This window comes from Electrophorus electricus, chromosome 20 (genome assembly GCF_013358815.1).
Source record: "Electrophorus electricus isolate fEleEle1 chromosome 20, fEleEle1.pri, whole genome shotgun sequence".
In the NCBI taxonomy this organism is placed as follows: Eukaryota; Metazoa; Chordata; class Actinopteri; order Gymnotiformes; family Gymnotidae; genus Electrophorus; species Electrophorus electricus.
The window spans coordinates 7,103,338-7,122,715 of NC_049554.1; the positions used below are offsets into that span (position 1 = coordinate 7,103,338).

General features: G+C 41.5%; 1 protein-coding gene across 1 annotated transcript in view; it reads left to right on the plus strand.

The window, feature by feature from the left end:
• dnah1 (dynein, axonemal, heavy chain 1) overlaps nt 1-19,378 on the plus strand; it is a 66,034-nt gene that overhangs the window by 12,738 nt on the left and 33,918 nt on the right. Inside the window, exons 19-37 of the mRNA XM_035520583.1 lie at nt 1,424-1,622; nt 3,733-3,986; nt 4,867-5,079; nt 5,199-5,363; nt 5,814-5,935; nt 7,413-7,518; nt 7,697-7,876; nt 10,747-10,887; nt 11,133-11,296; nt 11,675-11,788; nt 12,123-12,311; nt 14,784-14,889; nt 15,096-15,209; nt 16,454-16,603; nt 17,353-17,439; nt 17,597-17,783; nt 18,026-18,117; nt 18,311-18,465; nt 19,091-19,268. Coding sequence (XP_035376476.1) covers nt 1,424-1,622; nt 3,733-3,986; nt 4,867-5,079; nt 5,199-5,363; nt 5,814-5,935; nt 7,413-7,518; nt 7,697-7,876; nt 10,747-10,887; nt 11,133-11,296; nt 11,675-11,788; nt 12,123-12,311; nt 14,784-14,889; nt 15,096-15,209; nt 16,454-16,603; nt 17,353-17,439; nt 17,597-17,783; nt 18,026-18,117; nt 18,311-18,465; nt 19,091-19,268 — 2,916 coding nt within the window. The remainder of the gene's footprint in view (nt 1-1,423; nt 1,623-3,732; nt 3,987-4,866; nt 5,080-5,198; nt 5,364-5,813; nt 5,936-7,412; nt 7,519-7,696; nt 7,877-10,746; nt 10,888-11,132; nt 11,297-11,674; nt 11,789-12,122; nt 12,312-14,783; nt 14,890-15,095; nt 15,210-16,453; nt 16,604-17,352; nt 17,440-17,596; nt 17,784-18,025; nt 18,118-18,310; nt 18,466-19,090; nt 19,269-19,378) is intronic.

Consider the following 19,378-nt stretch of genomic DNA (forward strand, 5'->3'; position numbering starts at 1 on the left):
CGCATCTCAGCCGTCACACACACCAACGTACGCATCTCAGCCGTCTCACACACACCAACGTACGCATCTCAGCCGTCTCACACACCAACGTACGCATCTCAGCCGTCTCACACACACCAACGTACACGGCTCAGCCTTCTCACACACCAACGTACGCATCTCAGCCGTCACACACACCAACGTTCACGGCTCAGCCGTCACACACACCAACGTACGCGTCTCAGCCGTCTCACACACCAACGTACGCATCTCAGCCGTCTCACACACACCAACGTACGCGGCTCAGCCGTCACACACACCAACGTACGCGGCTCAGCCGTCTCACACACACCAACGTACGCGGCTCAGCCGTCACACACACCAACGTACGCGTCTCAGCCGTCTCACACACCAACGTACGCATCTCAGCCGTCTCACACACACCAATGTACACGGCTCAGCCGTCACACACACCAACGTACACGGCTCAGCCGTCTCACACACACCAACGTACACGGCTCAGCCGTCACACACACCAACGTACGCGTCTCAGCCATCTCACACACCAACGTACGCATCTCAGCCGTCTCACACACACCAATGTACACGGCTCAGCCGTCACACACACCAACGTACGCGTCTCAGCCGTCTCACACACACCAACGTACACGGCTCAGCTGTCACACACACCAACGTACGCATCTCAGCCGTCACACACACCAACGTACGCATCTCAGCCGTCTCACACACACCAACGTACACGGCTCAGCCATCTCACACACCAACGTACGCGTCTCAGCCGTCACACACACCAGCGTACGCATCTCAGCCGTCTCACACACCAACGTACGCATCTCAGCCGTCACACACACCAACGTACACGGCTCAGCCGTCACACACACCAACGTACACGGCTCAGCCGTCTCACACACCAACGTACACGGCTCAGCCGTCACACACACCAACGTACGCATCTCAGCCGTCTCACACACACCAACGTCTGCGTCTCAGCCCTCATACACACCTCTGCACCCACAGCCAAATCAGAGCAGTGTGTATGGATCACTTGTTAAGACTAATCTTCTTACTTGTCTTGAAGGTACTTGTCCTAATTCTCCGCATCCTTGGTGTGTTTGTAACCTATGATAACTTCCTGTGTGAATGCCAAGTGGTTCAGAGCTTTGCATAAGATTTGCAAACAAGCATGGTTTGTTGATAGCCACCATTCCTGGGGTCATGATTGGGGTCATTCCTGGGGCAACACACTGGAGGCATATGTATGTCAGGTTTGTGTGTTCATATGTATTGTCAGGTTTGTTTATTCATATGTATGTCAGGTTTGTATGTTCATATGTTTGTCAGGTTTTTGTGTTCATATGGTTGTCAGGTTTGTGTGTTCATATGTAAGTCAGGTTTGTCTGTTCCTCTGATTCCTCTGGTTCAGTACAACCAGCTGCAGAAGCTCAGTCGAGATTTTCAGCCATTCTGGGATCTATGGACGACCACATCTGATTGGCTGAGGTGGCAAGAGAGCTGGATGAATGACCCACTGTCCACCATCGATGCGGAACAGCTGGAGCGCAGCGTCAACGATGCCTTTAACACCGTGCACAAGTGTGTCAAACTGTTTAAAGACATACCAGGTTAATAACACACTGTTAACACCGTGCACAAGTGTGTCAAAGTGTTTAAAGACACACTGGATTAATAACACACCTTTAACACCGTGCACAAGTGTGTCAAATTGTTTAAAGACATACCAGGTTAATAACACACTGTTAACACCGTGCACAAGTGTGTCAAAGTGTTTAAAGGCACACTGGATTAATAACACACATTTAACACCGTGCACAAGTGTGTCAAATTGTTTAAAGACATACCAGGTTAATAACACACTGTTAACACCATGCACAAGTGTGTCAAACTGTTTAAAGATACACCGGGTTAATAACACACCTTTAACACTGCACAAGTGTGTCAAACTGTTTAAAGACACACTGGATTAATAACACACCTTTAACACCGTGCACAAGTGTGTCAAACTGTTTAAAGCCATACCAGGTTAATAACACACTGTTAACACCATGCACAAGTGTGTCAAACTGTTTAAAGACACACCGGGTTAATAACACACCTTTAACACTGCTCAAGTGTGTCAAACTGTTTAAAGACACACCGGGTTAATAACACCTTTAACACCGTGCACAAGTGTGTCAAACTGTTTAAAGACACACTGGATTAATAACACACCTTTAACACCATGCACAAGTGTGTCAAACTGTTTAAAGACACACCGGGTTAATAACACACCTTTAACACCATGCACAAGTGTGTCAAAGTGTTTAAAGACACACCGGGTTAATAACACACCTTTAACACCGTTCACAAGTGTGTCAAACTGTTTAAAGACACACCATGTTAATAACACACCGTTAACACTGTGCACAAGTGTGTCAAACTGTTTAAAGACACACCGGGTTAATAACACACCGTTAACACTGTGCACAAGTGTGTCAAACTGTTTAAAGACACACCGGGTTAATAACACACCTTTAACACTGCTCAAGTGTGTCAAACTGTTTAAAGACACACCGTGTTAATAACACACCTTTAACACTGCTCAAGTGTGTCAAACTGTTTAAAGACACACCGTGTTAATAACACACCGTTAACACTGTGCACAAGTGTGTCAAACTGTTTAAAGACACACCGGGTTAATAACACACCGTTAACACTGTGCACAAGTGTGTCAAACTGTTTAAAGACACACCGGGTTAATAACACACCTTTAACACTGCTCAAGTGTGTCAAACTGTTTAAAGACACACCGGGTTAATAACACACCGTTAACACTGTGCACAAGTGTGTCAAACTGTTTAAAGACACACCGGGTTAATAACACACCGTTAACACTGTGCACAAGTGTGTCAAACTGTTTAAAGACACACCGGGTTAATAACACACCTTTAACACTGCTCAAGTGTGTCAAACTGTTTAAAGACACACCGTGTTAATAACACACCTTTAACACTGCTCAAGTGTGTCAAACTGTTTAAAGACACACCGGGTTAATAACACACCGTTAACACTGTGCACAAGTGTGTCAAACTGTTTAAAGACACACCGGGTTAATAACACACCTTTAACACTGCTCAAGTGTGTCAAACTGTTTAAAGACACACCGTGTTAATAACACACCGTTAACACTGTGCACAAGTGTGTCAAACTGTTTAAAGACACACCGGGTTAATAACACACCGTTAACACTGTGCTCAAGTGTGTCAAACTGTTTAAAGACACACCGGGTTAATAACACACCGTTAACACTGTGCACAAGTGTGTCAAACTGTTTAAAGACACACCGTGTTAATAACACACTGTTAACACTGTGCACAAGTGTGTCAAACTGTTTAAAGACACACCGGGTTAATAACACACCGTTAACACTGCTCAAGTGTGTCAAACTGTTTAAAGACACACCGTGTTAATAACACACCGTTAACACTGTGCTCAAGTGTGTCAAACTGTTTAAAGACACACCGGGTTAATAACACACCGTTAACACTGTGCACATGTCAGAAGTGTGAGATATCATGGGGCTTTCCGGGTGGAGGAAGCTCCCAGTGTTCGTGTTCAGTGGTACTGGAGTTGTGGATCCAGCGCTGGGCTTTTGCATCAATATCATTCCAATCATATAATCTCACCTTCTTTCTTCTCCTCTAATATTCTCACACTTTTCCTCTTTCTTGGCAGCCTGTCAGGAGGTGGCGTCCTACATTCGTGGTATGGTCGAGGAGTTCCGGCCTCACATCCCATTGATCCAGGGCCTGCGGAACCCGGGAATGTGCAGCCGGCACTGGGCCCTGCTGTCCGAGCGCATCGGCATGAGCGTGAGGCCCAAGGCCAGCCTGACCTTCAGCCACTGTGTGGAGCTGGGACTGCAGCAGCACGGCGAGGAGATCGCACGCATCGCCGACGTGGCCGGGAAAGAGTACGCCATCCAACAGGCGAGTCGCATATAGAGAGAGGGAGTGTGTGAGTGCGAGTGCATGTAGCTCGAGTGATAGGACCATGAGACAAGCCAGGCTGTTGTGCTTGTGTGTGTGTGTGTGTGTGCATATGTGTGCGTGTGTTTGTGTGTGTGTGTGCGTATGTGTGCGTGTGTTTTTGTGTTTGTGTGTGTGTGTGTGTGTGTATGTGTGTGTGTGCGCGTATGTGCTTGTATGTTTGTGTGTGTGTGTGTGTGTGTGTGTGTGCGTATGTGTGCGTGTGTGTGTGTGTGTGTGTTTGTGTGTGTATGCGTATGTGCGCGTGTGTTTGTGTGTGTGTGTGTGTGCGTATGTGTGCGTGTGTTTGTGGCTTTGTGTGTGTGTTTGTGTGTGTGTGTGTGTGTGCGTGTATGTGTGCGTGTGTTTGTGTGTTTGTGTGTGTGTGTGTGTGCATATGTGCGCGTGTGCTTGTGTGTGTTTGTGTTTGTGTGTGTGTGTGCGCATATGTGTGCATGTGTTTGTGTGTGTGTGTGTGTGCGCATGTGTTTGTGTGTGTGTGTTTGTGTGTGTGTGTTTGTGTGTGTGTGTGTGTGTGTGTATGTGTGTGTGTGTGTGTGTGCGTATGTGTGCGTATGTGTGCGTGTGTTTGTGGCTTTGTGTGTGTGTTTGTGTGTGTGTGTGTGTGTGCGTGTATGTGTGCGTGTGTTTGTGTGTTTGTGTGTGTGTGTGTGTGCATATGTGCGCGTGTGCTTGTGTGTGTTTGTGTTTGTGTGTGTGTGTGCGCATATGTGTGCATGTGTTTGTGTGTGTGTGCGCATGTGTTTGTGTGTGTGTGTTTGTGTGTGTGTGTTTGTGTGTGTGTGTGTGTGTGTGTGTGTGTGTGTGTGTGCATGATTAGGCTCTGGATAAGATGCAACACGAGTGGTTAACAGTGGTGTTGGAGGTCTTGCCGTATAAGGAGACGGGCACCTACATTCTGAGGAGTCCCGACGAGGCGTCCCAGCTGCTGGACGACCACCTTGTCATGACCCAGAGCATGTCCTTCTCCCCCTACAAAAAGCCCTTCCAGGACAGGATCAGCACCTGGGAGAGCAAGCTGAGGATGACACAGGTACGCTCACATGACTGCGTTTGTGTGTGGGTGTGTATGCGCGTGTGGTTATATATACGTATGTATGTATGTGTGTGTGTGTGCATATGTGTGTGTCTTCATCGCTCCCTGTTGGTCAGGATGTGCTTGAGGAGTGGCTGACATGCCAGCGCTCCTGGCTCTACTTGGAGCCCATCTTCAGCTCGGACGACATCAACCGACAGCTGCCTGTGGAGGGGAAGAGATACCAAACCATGGAGCGCACCTGGAGGAAGGTGATGAAGACTGCTCACGACAACAGACAGGTGGGCCAGGCTGCGCTCACTCCTCCACACTATGTGTCCAGTTAAATGTGTGTGACTGTGTGTACATTTCATGGTGTGTGTGTGCGTGTGTGTGTGTGTGTGTGTGTGTGTGTGTGTGTGTGTATGGGTGTGTATGTGTGTGCATGTGTGTGCGTGTGTGTGTGTGTGTGTGTGTGCACGTGTGTGTGTATGTATATGTGTGTGTGTGTGTGTGTGTGTGTATGTATGTGTGTGTGTGTGTGTGCGTGTGTGTGTATATGTGTGTGCATGTGCGTGTGTGTATGTATGTGTGTGTGTGTGTGTGTGTGTGTGTGTGTGTATGTATGTGTGTGTGTGTGTGTGTGTGTGTGCGCGTGTGTGTGTGTATGTATATGTGTGTGCGTGTGTGCGTGTGTGTGTATGTATATGTGTGTGTGTGTGTGTGTGTGTGTGTGTGTGTGTGCTTCACAGGTAATTGAGCTGTGTCCTGATCTGCGTCTGCTGGATAACCTGCGTGAGTGTAACAGATTGCTGGAGCAGGTGCAGAAAGGTCTGAGTGACTATCTAGAGACAAAGCGTGCCATCTTCCCCAGGTTCCCATGCCATGCTCACACTAACATTCACTACATTAATGAGCTTTTAATTGAGAGCATAACAATTCAAATGTACTCATATGACAATGTAAAGTATATTGTAGTGTATTATATGTGTAGTAAAAGTGTATTGTAGTGTATTATGTGTGTATTGTAGTGTATTATATGTATAATGAAAGTATATTTTAGTGTATTATATGTGTACTGAAAGTGTATTGTGGTGTGTTATATGTGTATTATATTATATGTATAGTGAAAGTATATTTTAGTGTATTATATATGTAGTGAAAGTATTGTAGTGTATTATATGTGTAGTGAAAGTGCATTTTAGTGTATTATATGTATAATGAGAGTGTATTGTAGTGTATTATATGTGTAGTGAAAGTGTATTGTAGTGTATTATATGTGTAGTATAAGTGTATTGCAGTGTATTATATGTATAGGGAAAGTGTATTGTAGTGTGTTATATGTGTATTGTAGTGTATTATATGTGTAGTGGAAGTGTATTGTAGTGTGTTATGTGTGTAGTGGAAGTGTATTGTAGTGTATTATATGTATAGGGAAAGTGTATTGTAGTGTATTATATGTGTAGTGAAAGTATATTGTAGTGTATTATATGTGTAGTGGAAGTGTATTGTAGTGTATTATATGTGTAGTGGAAGTGTATTGTAGTGTATTATATGTGTAGTGAAAGTGCATTTTAGTGTATTATATGTATGAGAGTGTATTGTAGTGTATTATATGTGTAGTGAAAGTGTATTGTAGTGTATTATATGTGTAGTATAAGTGTATTGCAGTGTATTATATGTATAGGGAAAGTGTATTGTAGTGTGTTATATGTGTATTGTAGTGTATTATATGTATAGGGAAAATGTATTGTAGTGTGTTATGTGTGTAGTGGAAGTGTATTGTAGTGTGTTATATGTGTAGTGGAAGTGTATTGTAGTGTATTATATGTGTAGGGAAAGTGTATTGTAGTGTGTTATATGTGTAGTGGAAGTGTACTGTTGTGTATTATATGTGTAGTGTGTTATATGTGTATTGTAGTGTATTATATGTGTAGGGAAAGTGTATTGTAATGTATTATATGTGTAGTGGAAGTGTACTGTTGTGTATTATATGTGTAGTGTGTTATATGTGTATTGTAGTGTATTATATGTGTAGTGGAAGTGTATTGTAGTGTATTATATGTGTAGGGAAAGTATTGTAGTGTATTATATGTGTAGTGGAAGTGTATTGTAGTGTATTATATGTGTAGTGGAAGTGTATTGTAGTGTGTTATATGTATAGGGAAAGTGTATTGTAGTGTATTATATGTGTAGTGGAAGTGTACTGTTGTGTATTATATGTGTAGTGGAAGTGTATTGTAGTGTATTATATATGCAGTGGACTTTTTAATTCAGCTTTATGAATGTGTTATGTGTGTTTACGTGTGCACATTTCTCACCCAGCTGTTGTGTGGTGTTTGGGGTTTTAGATTCTACTTCCTGTCTGATGATGAGCTGCTAGAGATTCTGTCCCAGACCAAAGACCCGACAGCAGTGCAGCCACACCTGCGCAAATGCTTTGAGAACATTGCCCGGGTCAGCTTAACACACACAGACACACACACACACACACACACACACACACACACTCACACGCACACTCACACACGTGTGCATAGACACGAATGTCTCCAGTGTGAAACCTCTGTCACATATGGATGTAGTTCATAGACTGTGTGCTTTTGTAAAGTCATTCCTGTTGTGTGGTGTACAGCTGCAGTTCCAGCCAGACCTGCACATCACACACATGTACTCTGGTGAGGGAGAGGAAGTCAAGCTCTTAGTCCCTGTGTTGCCTTCCGGAAATGTGGAGGACTGGCTGTGTGATGTGGAGAAGTCCATGAAGCTCAGTCTTCGTGACAACATCGACCGTTCCATCAGGGTATACGCAGAGGTCAGTCTGCCTGGGCCAATAACAGGCCAATCAAATGCCAGTATTGTTTATATACCAGCACGATGACAATATACAACTATATACAACTGTATACCAGCACTATGACAATATACAACTATATACAACTATATACCAGCACTATGTCAATATATAACTATATGCAATTATATACCAGCAATATGACAATATACAACTATATACCAGCACTATGTCAATATATAACTATATGCAACTATATACCAGCAATATGACAATATACAACTGTATACCAGCACTATGACAATACACAACTATATACCAGCACTATGTCAATATATAACTATATGCAACTATATACCAGCAATATGACAATATACAACTGTATACCAGCACTATGACAATATACAACTATATACAACTATATACCAGCACGATGACAATATACAACTATATACCAGCACTATGTCAATATATAACTATATGCAACTATATACCAGCAATATGACAATATACAACTGTATACCAGCACTATGACAATATACAACTATATACCAGCACTATGTCAATATATAACTATATGCAACTATATACCAGCAATATGACAATATACAACTGTATACCAGCACTATGACAATATACAACTATATACAACTATATACCAGCAATATGACAATATACAACTATATACCAGCACTATGACAATACAAAACTATATACAACTATATACCAGCACTATGACAATATACAACTGTATACCAGCACTATGACAATATACAACTATATACCAGCACTATGTCAATATATAACTATATGCAACTATATACCAGCAATATGACAATATACAACTGTATACCAGCACTATGACAATACACAACTATATACAACTATATACCAGCACGATGACAATATACAACTATATACCAGCACTATGACAATGTACAACTATATACAACTATATACCAGCACTATGTCAATATATAACTATATGCAACTATATACCAGCACTATGACAATATACAACTATATACAACTATATACCAGCACGATGACAATATACAACTATATACCAGCACTATGACAATATACAACTATATACAACTATATACCAGCACTATGTCAATATATAACTATATGCAACTATATACCAGCACTATGACAATATACAACTATATGCAACTATATACCAGCAATATGACAATATACAACTGTATACCAGCACTATGACAATACACAACTATATACAACTATATACCAGCACGATGACAATATACAACTATATACCAGCACTATGACAATACACAACTATATACAACTATATACCAGCACGATGACAATATACAACTGTATACCAGCACTATGACAATACACAACTATATACCAGCACGATGACAATATACAACTGTATACCAGCACTATGACAATACACAACTATATACAACTATATACCAGCACGATGACAATATACAACTATATACCAGCACAATGACAATATACAACTATATACAACTATATACCAGCACTATGTCAATATATAACTATATGCAACTATATACCAGCACTATGACAATATACAACTATATACAACTATATACCAGCACGATGACAATATACAACTATATACCAGCACTATGACAATATACAACTATATACAACTATATACCAGCACTATGTCAATATATAACTATATGCAACTATATACCAGCAATATGACAATATACAACTGTATACCAGCACTATGACAATATACAACTATATACCAGCACTATGTCAATATATAACTATATGCAACTATATACCAGCAATATGACAATATACAACTATATACCAGCACTATGACAATATACAACTATATACAACTATATACCAGCACTATGTCAATATATAACTATATGCAACTATATACCAGCAATATGACAATATACAACTATATACCAGTACTATGACAATACACAACTATATACAACTATATACCAGCACGATGACAATATACAACTATATACCAGCACTATGACAATACACAACTATATACAACTATATACCAGCATGATGACAATATACAACTATATACCAGCACTATGACAATACAAAACTATATACAACTATATACCAGCACAATGACAATATACAACTATATACCAGCACTATGACAATGTACAACTATATACAACTATATACCAGCACTATGACAATATACAACTATATACCAGCACTGTCAATATATAACTATATGCAACTATATACCAGCAGTATGACAATGTACAACTATATACCAGCACTATGACAATATACAACTATATACCAGCACTATGACAATACACAACTATATACAACTATATACCAGCACAATGACAATATACAACTATATACCAGCACTATGTCAATATATAACTATATGCAACTGTATACCAGCAGTATGACAATATACAACTATATACCAGCACAATGACAATATACAACTATATACCAGCAGTATGACAATATACAACTATATACAACTATATACCAGCACTATGTCAATATATAACTATATGCAACTATATACCAGCACTATGACAATATACAACTATATACCAGCACTATGACAATACACAACTATATACAACTATATACCAGCACGATGACAATATACAACTATATGCAATTTCTTTGCTATGTTAACACTATATCAACAATATACTAGTTCTTTGCTAAAGCTATGTCAGTATCATGCCCATCTCTTTTATATCATGAAATCACAAGTTTACTAATGTAGTGTTACTCTGAAATCCTCTGAATTTGCTGAATTTTACAGGATTTGGTTGCTTTTTCTTTGTTAAAAAGCCAGTTTCAGTAAAATTTGAATAGATTTATTTCCCACCCAAATGGAACTTTGCTTCTCCTTGTGTATGCAGGAACCCCGCACAAAGTGGGTGTTGTCATGGCCAGGACAGGTGGTGATCGCGGGGTGCCAGACCTTCTGGACTACAGAAGTGTCTGAGGCTCTGCAGCGGGGAGACCTGGCTGGACGTCTGTACCCCCAGCTCCAGACGCAGGTATGGAGTACACACACCCTCTCAGGACCAGCGCATGTGGAGTAAGTGATGGAGAGCACCATGGAGATGGCAGGGGAAGAGGATGGTGATTCTGGAACCAGCTGATGTCTTGGATTTGGACTTATCTGTACATTCTGTGTGTACTGCAGGAAATGCACTCAAATATCTTACAGATTTAGGAGGACAGAATCAAACTGTGACGTGTGTGTGTGTGTGTGTGTGTGTGTGTGTGTGTGTGTGTGTAGCTGAGAGACCTGGTCCAGCTGGTGCGGGGCCATCTGTCTAAGATGCAGAGGGCTGTGCTCTCTGCCCTCATCGTGATCGAAGTTCACGCTAAAGATGTGGCCGCAAAGCTGGTGGAGGAGACTGTGGCCAACATCAATGACTTTGAGTGGATCAGCCAGCTCAGGTCAGGAGAGCTCTAACACGTGCACACACATGTGCGTGCGCACCTGCACACGCACACACACATACCCACACACACATACACACACACACACACACACACACACACACACACACAGACACGCACATGCACACACACATACACGCACATACACACACACACATACACACACACACACATACACACGCACACACACACACACACGCACATGCACACAGGCACACACACACACACATTTCAGAAGACATGAAGAGGAGTGTGAGGGTTTCAGTCAGATCTAAAGGTAAAATCTTCCATCCATTAATCACTGTGTTGTGTTGTGATGTAAAAATATGTAATGTGAGTGTAGCTCTGTGTGTCTGCGTGTGTGTGTTTTGTTAGATATTACTGGTTGAGAGGTGACTTGTACATCCGGGCAGTGAATGCAGAATTCCTCTATGGTTACGAATATCTGGGTAACTCCGGGCGACTCGTCATCACCCCACTGACTGACAGGTAAGACCATGGCAACAGATCGCCATGGATACACGTAAATAATACGCGCATAGATAAAACTTATGCACAGATAAAACATATCTGTCAACCTAATGTTGGAGGATAAAATACAGCACAGCCTTTAAAAAGCATTTTCTTCCATGCTTTCACAAAAAAATATATTTTTGTTGTTTTCCCTAAAAAAAACCCAATTACATTAAAATTAGTATAAATGTGTATAAATGCTAATATATAAAATATACATATAAAATATAAATATAGTTCAGAGTGAATAATATACCTCCGCAGAGATCCACAGTAACCAAAGCCTTGTTTTTCCTACTCTCGTGGTCAGGTGCTATCTCACCCTGACAGGTGCTCTGCACCTGAAGTTTGGAGGTGCCCCGGCAGGTCCGGCGGGCACAGGTAAGACCGAGACCACCAAGGACCTGGGCAAGGCACTAGCCATCCAGACCGTCGTTTTCAACTGCTCAGACCAGCTGGACTTCATCGCCATGGGAAAGTTCCTCAAGGGTCTGGCCAGGTGAGACATGAACACCTAGTGCTCGTTTTCACATTTGTCTCAGTACCATGTCCACTTTTCCACTTAACACATTCAGCATATCAATAAACTATGTGAACTAAACTGTTTATACTTTGCATTGCTTTTATTCAAAACTCATTCAATCACCAATTCTTCTGAAATTCATAAATCCTCCTCTAAAATTCATGAATCCTTCCCAACAGTAAATGTCTGCACAACTGCAGCAAATTTTATAGACATTTAGATACTGTGTTCAGAACAGTTGACTTACAGTTAAAAACCCAGCAAACCTCTGATCACTGTGAGTAGAAATATGAGAGGTTTTTCAAACTTGCCTCTCACACACGCCATCATATTCTCACATACACACTATCACACCTCACACTATCATACTCTCACATACACATTATCAAACCTCTCACACACACCATCATACTCACACACACACTATCAAACCTCTCACATACACACTATCAAACCTCTCACACACACCATCATACTCACACACACACTATCAAACCTCTCACATACACACTATCATTCTCTCACAGACACCGTCAAACCTCTCAGACACATACTATGATTCTCTCATAGACACTATCAAATCTCTCACACACACCATCATACTCTCTCACACACTCTATCAAACCCCTCACACACACCATCATACTCTCACACACACACTATCAAACCTCTCACACACACACACTATCAAACCTCTCACACACACTATCAAACCTCTCACACACACCATCATACTCTCTCACACTATCAAACCTCTCACACACACCATCATACTCTTTCACACATACACTATCAAACCTCTCACACACACTATCAAACCTCTCACACACACCATCATACTCTCTCACATTATCAAACCTCTCACACACACCATCATGCTCTTTCACACACAGTATCAAATTTTCACACACACCATCAAACCTCTACACTAACCACCATACTCTCACACACACACACCATCATATTCTCATCATATTCTCATCGCTTGTACACACCATCATACTCTTAGGCATTCTTGATGGTGAATGAGAGAAACTTTGACATCATGTTTTCTGATTGGCCTAGACAGCTTTTATTTAAATGAGCAGTTTCTGATTCACTTATAGTCAAATAGGTCCCTTTCCCCATGTGCAGTTAATTTCCTAACAAGAGCTCAGACCAGATTCCTGAGGTTACTGGCCTCTTATGCCCAGTTCAGATTTTGTCCCTGATTTTCTGCTTGCTGAAAGAATTTGGAGGTCTTCGAGAAAAGCTCCAGATCGGAGGCAAATCGGCCGACCAGGCTAACAGTAGACGTCTGATATTGATATTTGTTATTGATTGTATATATTTTCTTTTCTGAGCTACAGTGTACTGCACTGTGAGAACAAATGTCCAAATCCAGTAAACCCCCTGAAGAATACTGTGGCATTTCTGAATTGTTTCTTTATCATATATTGTTGTACTTTATACAATAAATACTGTCATTATGGGTTTCTGACACAGTAAAGCATTCATTCATTTACAGTTTATTGTATATTTATTGTAACACACTCAGTCATGAAATCTGTAGTTAGAAGAATCCCCAACAGAGGTTTCTGTAACTGACTTGAAATATTTGTGGATACAAAATTAGAGGAAACACAAACACAAAGTAAATGTATTTATCAGAGTTACAAGGTGTTTTGGTTTGGAAGTTCAGAGAACATTATGGGACAAAGCAGTTTTGTAGGAAAAGCAAATGTTATAATGTTATAGTTGTGTTGTAGTTGTGTTATGGTTGTGTTATAGTTGTATTATAGTTGTGTTATAATTGTGTTATAGTTGTGATATGGTTGTGTTATAGTTATGTTATAGTGTTAGTTATGTTACAGTTGCACTATAGTTGTGTTATGGTTGTATTATAGTTATGTTAGTTATGTTAGTGTTAGTTATGTTACGGTTGTGTTATAGTTGTGTTATGGTTGTGTTATAGTTGTGTTATAGTTATGTTATAATTGTTAGGTTATAGTTGTGTTATAGTTGTGTTATGGTTGTGTTATAGTTGTGTTATAGTTGTAATATGGTTGTTTTATAGTTATGTTATAGTTGTGGTATAGTTATTATAGTTATGTTTTAGTTATGTTATAAGTATGTTATAGTTATCTTATGGTTGTGTTATAGTTATTATAGTTATATTATAGGTATGTTATAGTTATCTTATGGTTGTGTTATGGTTGTGTTTTAGTGGGTCAAGTACATTTTGCTTAACTAATGTGCTGATGTGTGTGATTCCAAAGCACTTCAAAAGAGTTCTGAAGAAGTGAACATGGTACTGAGATAAGAGTGAAAATTATTGTAAAAAAAAACCAAACTGTAAACTAATAAGCCTAGCACAGTTCTGTGAGTGATTAAGTGTGCTCTGCTGTCAACGTCCAGTCTGACAGGTAGTTGTAATGTGTGCATGTATGTGTGTATGTGTATATGCAGTTCTGGTGCATGGGCATGCTTTGATGAATTTAACCGCATTGATGTGGAGGTGCTGTCTGTGGTGGCCCAACAGATCACCACTATCCAAAAGGCCCAGCAGCAGAGAGTGAGTCATGCAAACACAGTTGGGGGAACTCAAATATCTTACAGAGTTAGAAGGTTGGAATCAAACTGTCACAACAAAGTGGTATATGTGCCTGTGTGTGTCTGTGTGTGTGTCTGTGCCTGTGTCTGTGTGTCTCTGTGTGTGTATGTGTGTCTGTGTATATGTGTGTGTCTGTTTTGTGTGTGTGTCTGTGTGTCTTTCTTCAGGCAGAGCGGTTTATGTTTGAAGGAGCAGAGATCCCACTGGTTCCTTCTTGTGCTGTCTTCATCACTATGAACCCAGGCTATGCTGGACGAACTGAATTACCCGACAACCTAAAGGTACATGAACACCACAGGTCCCAAAAAGCTCCCATAAACATACTATTCTTACTCAGTATGAATATGGCTGGGAATTGTTACTCTGAGTTACTTGGTGATTGTTACTCTGTGTTACTCGGGTATTGTTACTCTGTGTCGCTCGGGTATTGTTACTCTGAGTTAGCCTGGTATTGTTACTCTGTATCGCTCTGGTATTGTTACTCTGAGTTACTTGGGTATTGTTACTCTGAGCTACTCGAGTATCGTTATTCTTAGTTACTGGGGTATTGTTGCTCTGTGTTACTTGGGTAGTGTTACTCTGTGTTAGTCGGTATGTTACTCTGTGTTACCTGGGTATTGTTACTCTGAGTTACCTGGGTATTGTTACTCTGTGTTACTCAGGTATTGTTACTCTGAGTTACTCGGTATGTTACTCTGTATTGCTCGGTATGTTACTCTGTGTTACTCAGGTATTGTTACTCTGAGTTACCTGGGTATTGTTACTCTGTGTTACTCGGGTATTGTTACTCTGAATTACTTGGTATGTTACACTGTGTAACTCGGTATGTTACTCTGTGTTACTCAGGTATTGTTACTCTCAGTTACCTGGGTATTGTTACTTTGTGTTACTTGGGTATTGTTGCTCTGAGTTACTCGGTATGTTAATCTGTGTTACTCGGGTATTGTTACTCTGAGTTACTCGGGTATCGTTACTCTGAGTTACCCTGGTACCGTTACTCTGTGTTACTCGGGTATTGTTACTCTGTGTTGCTCGGGTATTGTTACTCTGAGCTACTCGGGTATCGTTACTCTGAGTTACCCTGGTATCGTTGCTCTGTGTTACTCTGGTATCGTTACTCTGAGCTACCCTGGTACCGTTGCTCTGTGTTACTCGAGTATCGTTGCTCTGAGTTACCTGGGTATTGTTACTCTGTGTTACTCTGTATGTTACTTTGTGTTACTCGGGTATCATTACTCCGTGTTACTCGGTATGTTACTCTGTGTTATTCAGGTATTGTTACTCTGTGTTACTCATGTATCGTTACTCTGAGTTACCCTTGTACCGTTACTCTGTGTTACCTGGGTATTGTTACTCTGTATGTTACTTTGTGTTACTCGGGTATTGTTACTGTGTGTTACTCGGGTATCGTTACTCTGAGTTACCCTGGTACCATTACTCTGTGTTACTCGGGTATCGTTACTCTGAGTTACCTGGGTATTGTTACTCTGTTACTCGGTATGTTACTCTGTGCCCTGCTTTTCAGGCTCTCTTCCGTCCTGTTGCCATGATGGTCCCAGACTATGCCATGATTGCTGAGATTTCTTTGTACTCATTTGGCTTCAGTGATGCTAAACTTCTCTCCAAGAAGATAACCAGCACTTTCAAGCTGTCGTCTGAGCAGCTCAGCTCCCAGGTACCGTCCTCATCGTGCACTACTGTATCACTGTGCACTACTGTCCTGTGGGTACTACAGTCCTGTGGGTACTACAGTGCTGTGGGTACTACAGTCCTGTGTGTACTACAGTGCTGTTGGTACTACAGTGCTGTGTGTACTACTGTCCTGTGTGTACTACAGTGCTGTGGGTAGTACAGTCCTGTGTGTACTACAGTGCTGTGGATACGACAGTGCTCACTCCACCTTGATCAAACCTTAAGTGAGGAGGGACTTAGATAGCAGAAAACCTGAGGGGAAAATACTTTAACAGCAGAGTTAATCTGCAGAGATTATAGTCCAGTGGCTCCAGTGAGTATGTACAGAGTGAGTATGGATTATAGTTCTGTGACTGCTACTGTATAGTTGGTTACAGAAGATGCTTGTTCTTGTGACCAGCAGTGATCCAGTATGCTGAATCACAATGTTTGTGTGTGTGTGTGTGTGTGTGTGTGTGTGTGTGTGTGTGTGTGTGTGTATGTGTGTGTGTGTGTGTGTGTGTGTGTGTGTATGTATGTGTGTGTGTGTGTGTGTGTGTGTGTGTGTGTGTATGTGTGTGTGTGTATGTGTGTGTGTGTGTGTGTGTGTGTGTGTGTGTGTGTGTATGTGTGTGTGTGTGTGTGTGTGTGTGTGTATGTGTGTGTGTGTGTGTGTGTGTGTGTGTGTGTGTGTATGTGTGTGTGTGTGTGTGTGTGTGTGTGTGTGTGTGTGTGTGTGTGTCTCTTGGGCAGGATCACTATGACTTTGGCATGAGAGCTGTGAAAACTGTGATCTCTGCTGCAGGAAACCTGAAGAGAGAGAACCCGGACATGAATGAGGTGAAAGTGTGTGTGTTTGTGTGTGTGTGTGTGTGTGTGTGTGTGTGTGTGTGTGCGCGTGTGTTTCTGTCTCTAATGTATGTCTGTGCTTGTTTTGCTGTTAGTAGTATATAGGAGTGATATTTTATTGAACCTTTATACCTGTGTGTTTATGCAGGAGCTGATTTGCTTGCGTGCCATCAGAGATGTCAATGTGCCCAAGTTCCTCCAGGATGACCTCAAGCTCTTCGAGGGCATTGTGTCTGACCTCTTCCCCAAGATCCGCCAGGACCCCATCCACTACGGCAGCCTGGAGGAGTCCATCCGTACCGTCTGCATCAGCAAGTGTCTGAAAGACGTGGACGGTGAGACAGGGATGCCGTTTTGGGCTCTGTGCTGAATCTGTGGTGACTAGCAGAGCAGTTTTTGCAATACTGCTGCAGTAGGCGTCCTTGCATTGCTACCACGATAACTGCTGGGTTTAAAATGAGAGCTACAGGTTGTTAAAGGTTTTACACACCTAGAGTGTGTGTGTGTGTGTGTGTGTGTGTGCACGTGCGTACGTGCGTGTGTGTGTGCGAATAATATGGTATTTGCTTTTTTCCAGGATTCATTACAAAGATAATCCAGCTGTATGAGACCACAGTGGTGCGACATGGTCTGATGCTCGTGGGGCCGTGTGGCTCAGGCAAAACTAAGGTGATTATGCACAGGGCTTACACCTCCACACGTGTGCTAGACGGATGTGTGGATGAGGTTGTGTATGGTTGAAATCTTTCTCCATGCATTGAAACGTTTCTGAGTCTTCCTTGTAAACCAGTCAGTGAATGAAGCACCCAGCCCCAAAATGCTGAGACCCCGTAGCCTTGCTCTTTATAACCGTGTCTGCCAGTGTTACGAGGTGCTGGGGGAGGCCATCACGGCCCTGCAGGGCCTTCCCTCGGTCAGCGGAGGGGTGTACCAGGCTGTACAGACCTATGTGCTCAACCCCAAGTCCATCACTATGGGTCAGCTATACGGAGAGTTCGACCTGCTCACCCATGAGTGGTGAGTGAAGTTCTTCTGATGTAAAACCTTCTTCTCTGCTGTGCTTCACCAAGATTGGGGTGTGATGAGATAGCATGAATTGATCTCTGCGGTTATTATCAGAAACAATGTAGGCAAACACACATTTTATGTGGGGGTAATCTAATATGTATGTGTATATGTAATCTAGATAATCTAATATGTATGTGAATATGTAATCTTGATAATCTAACATGTTTGTGAATATGTAATATAGATAATTAATATGTATGTGAATATGTAATCTAGATAATCTAACATGTTTGTGAATATGTAATATAGATAATATGTATGTGAATATGTAATCTAGATAATCTAATATGTATGTGTATATGTAATCTAGATAATCTAATATGTATGTGCATATGTAATGTAGATAATCTAATATGTATTTGCATATGTAATGTAGATAATCTAATATGTATGTGTATATGTAATCTAGATAATCTAATATGTATGTATATATGTAATGTAGATAATCTAATATGTATGTGCATATGTAATGTAGATAATCTAATATGTATGTGCATATGTAATGTAGATAATCTAATATGTATGTGTATATGTACTCTGTGACTCCTGCAACCCGCTCTGTTGGCCGGGGCAGGACGGATGGCATCCTGTCGTCCCTGATCCGTGCTGGTTCGGTTGCGATGGACGAAGAGAAGAAGTGGTACATGTTTGACGGGCCGGTGGACGCCGTGTGGATCGAGAACATGAACACTGTGCTGGACGACAACAAAAAGCTGTGTTTGAGCTCAGGGGAGATCATCAAACTCACTGACGTGAGTTCCCATGACTTCTGTGTGTGTGTGTGTGTTTCTATCTTCCTTTATATGTAAGTATATTTAAAAGCCCGTCTGAGCTGAAGAATGAAGTCCAGGTCGTACTACAG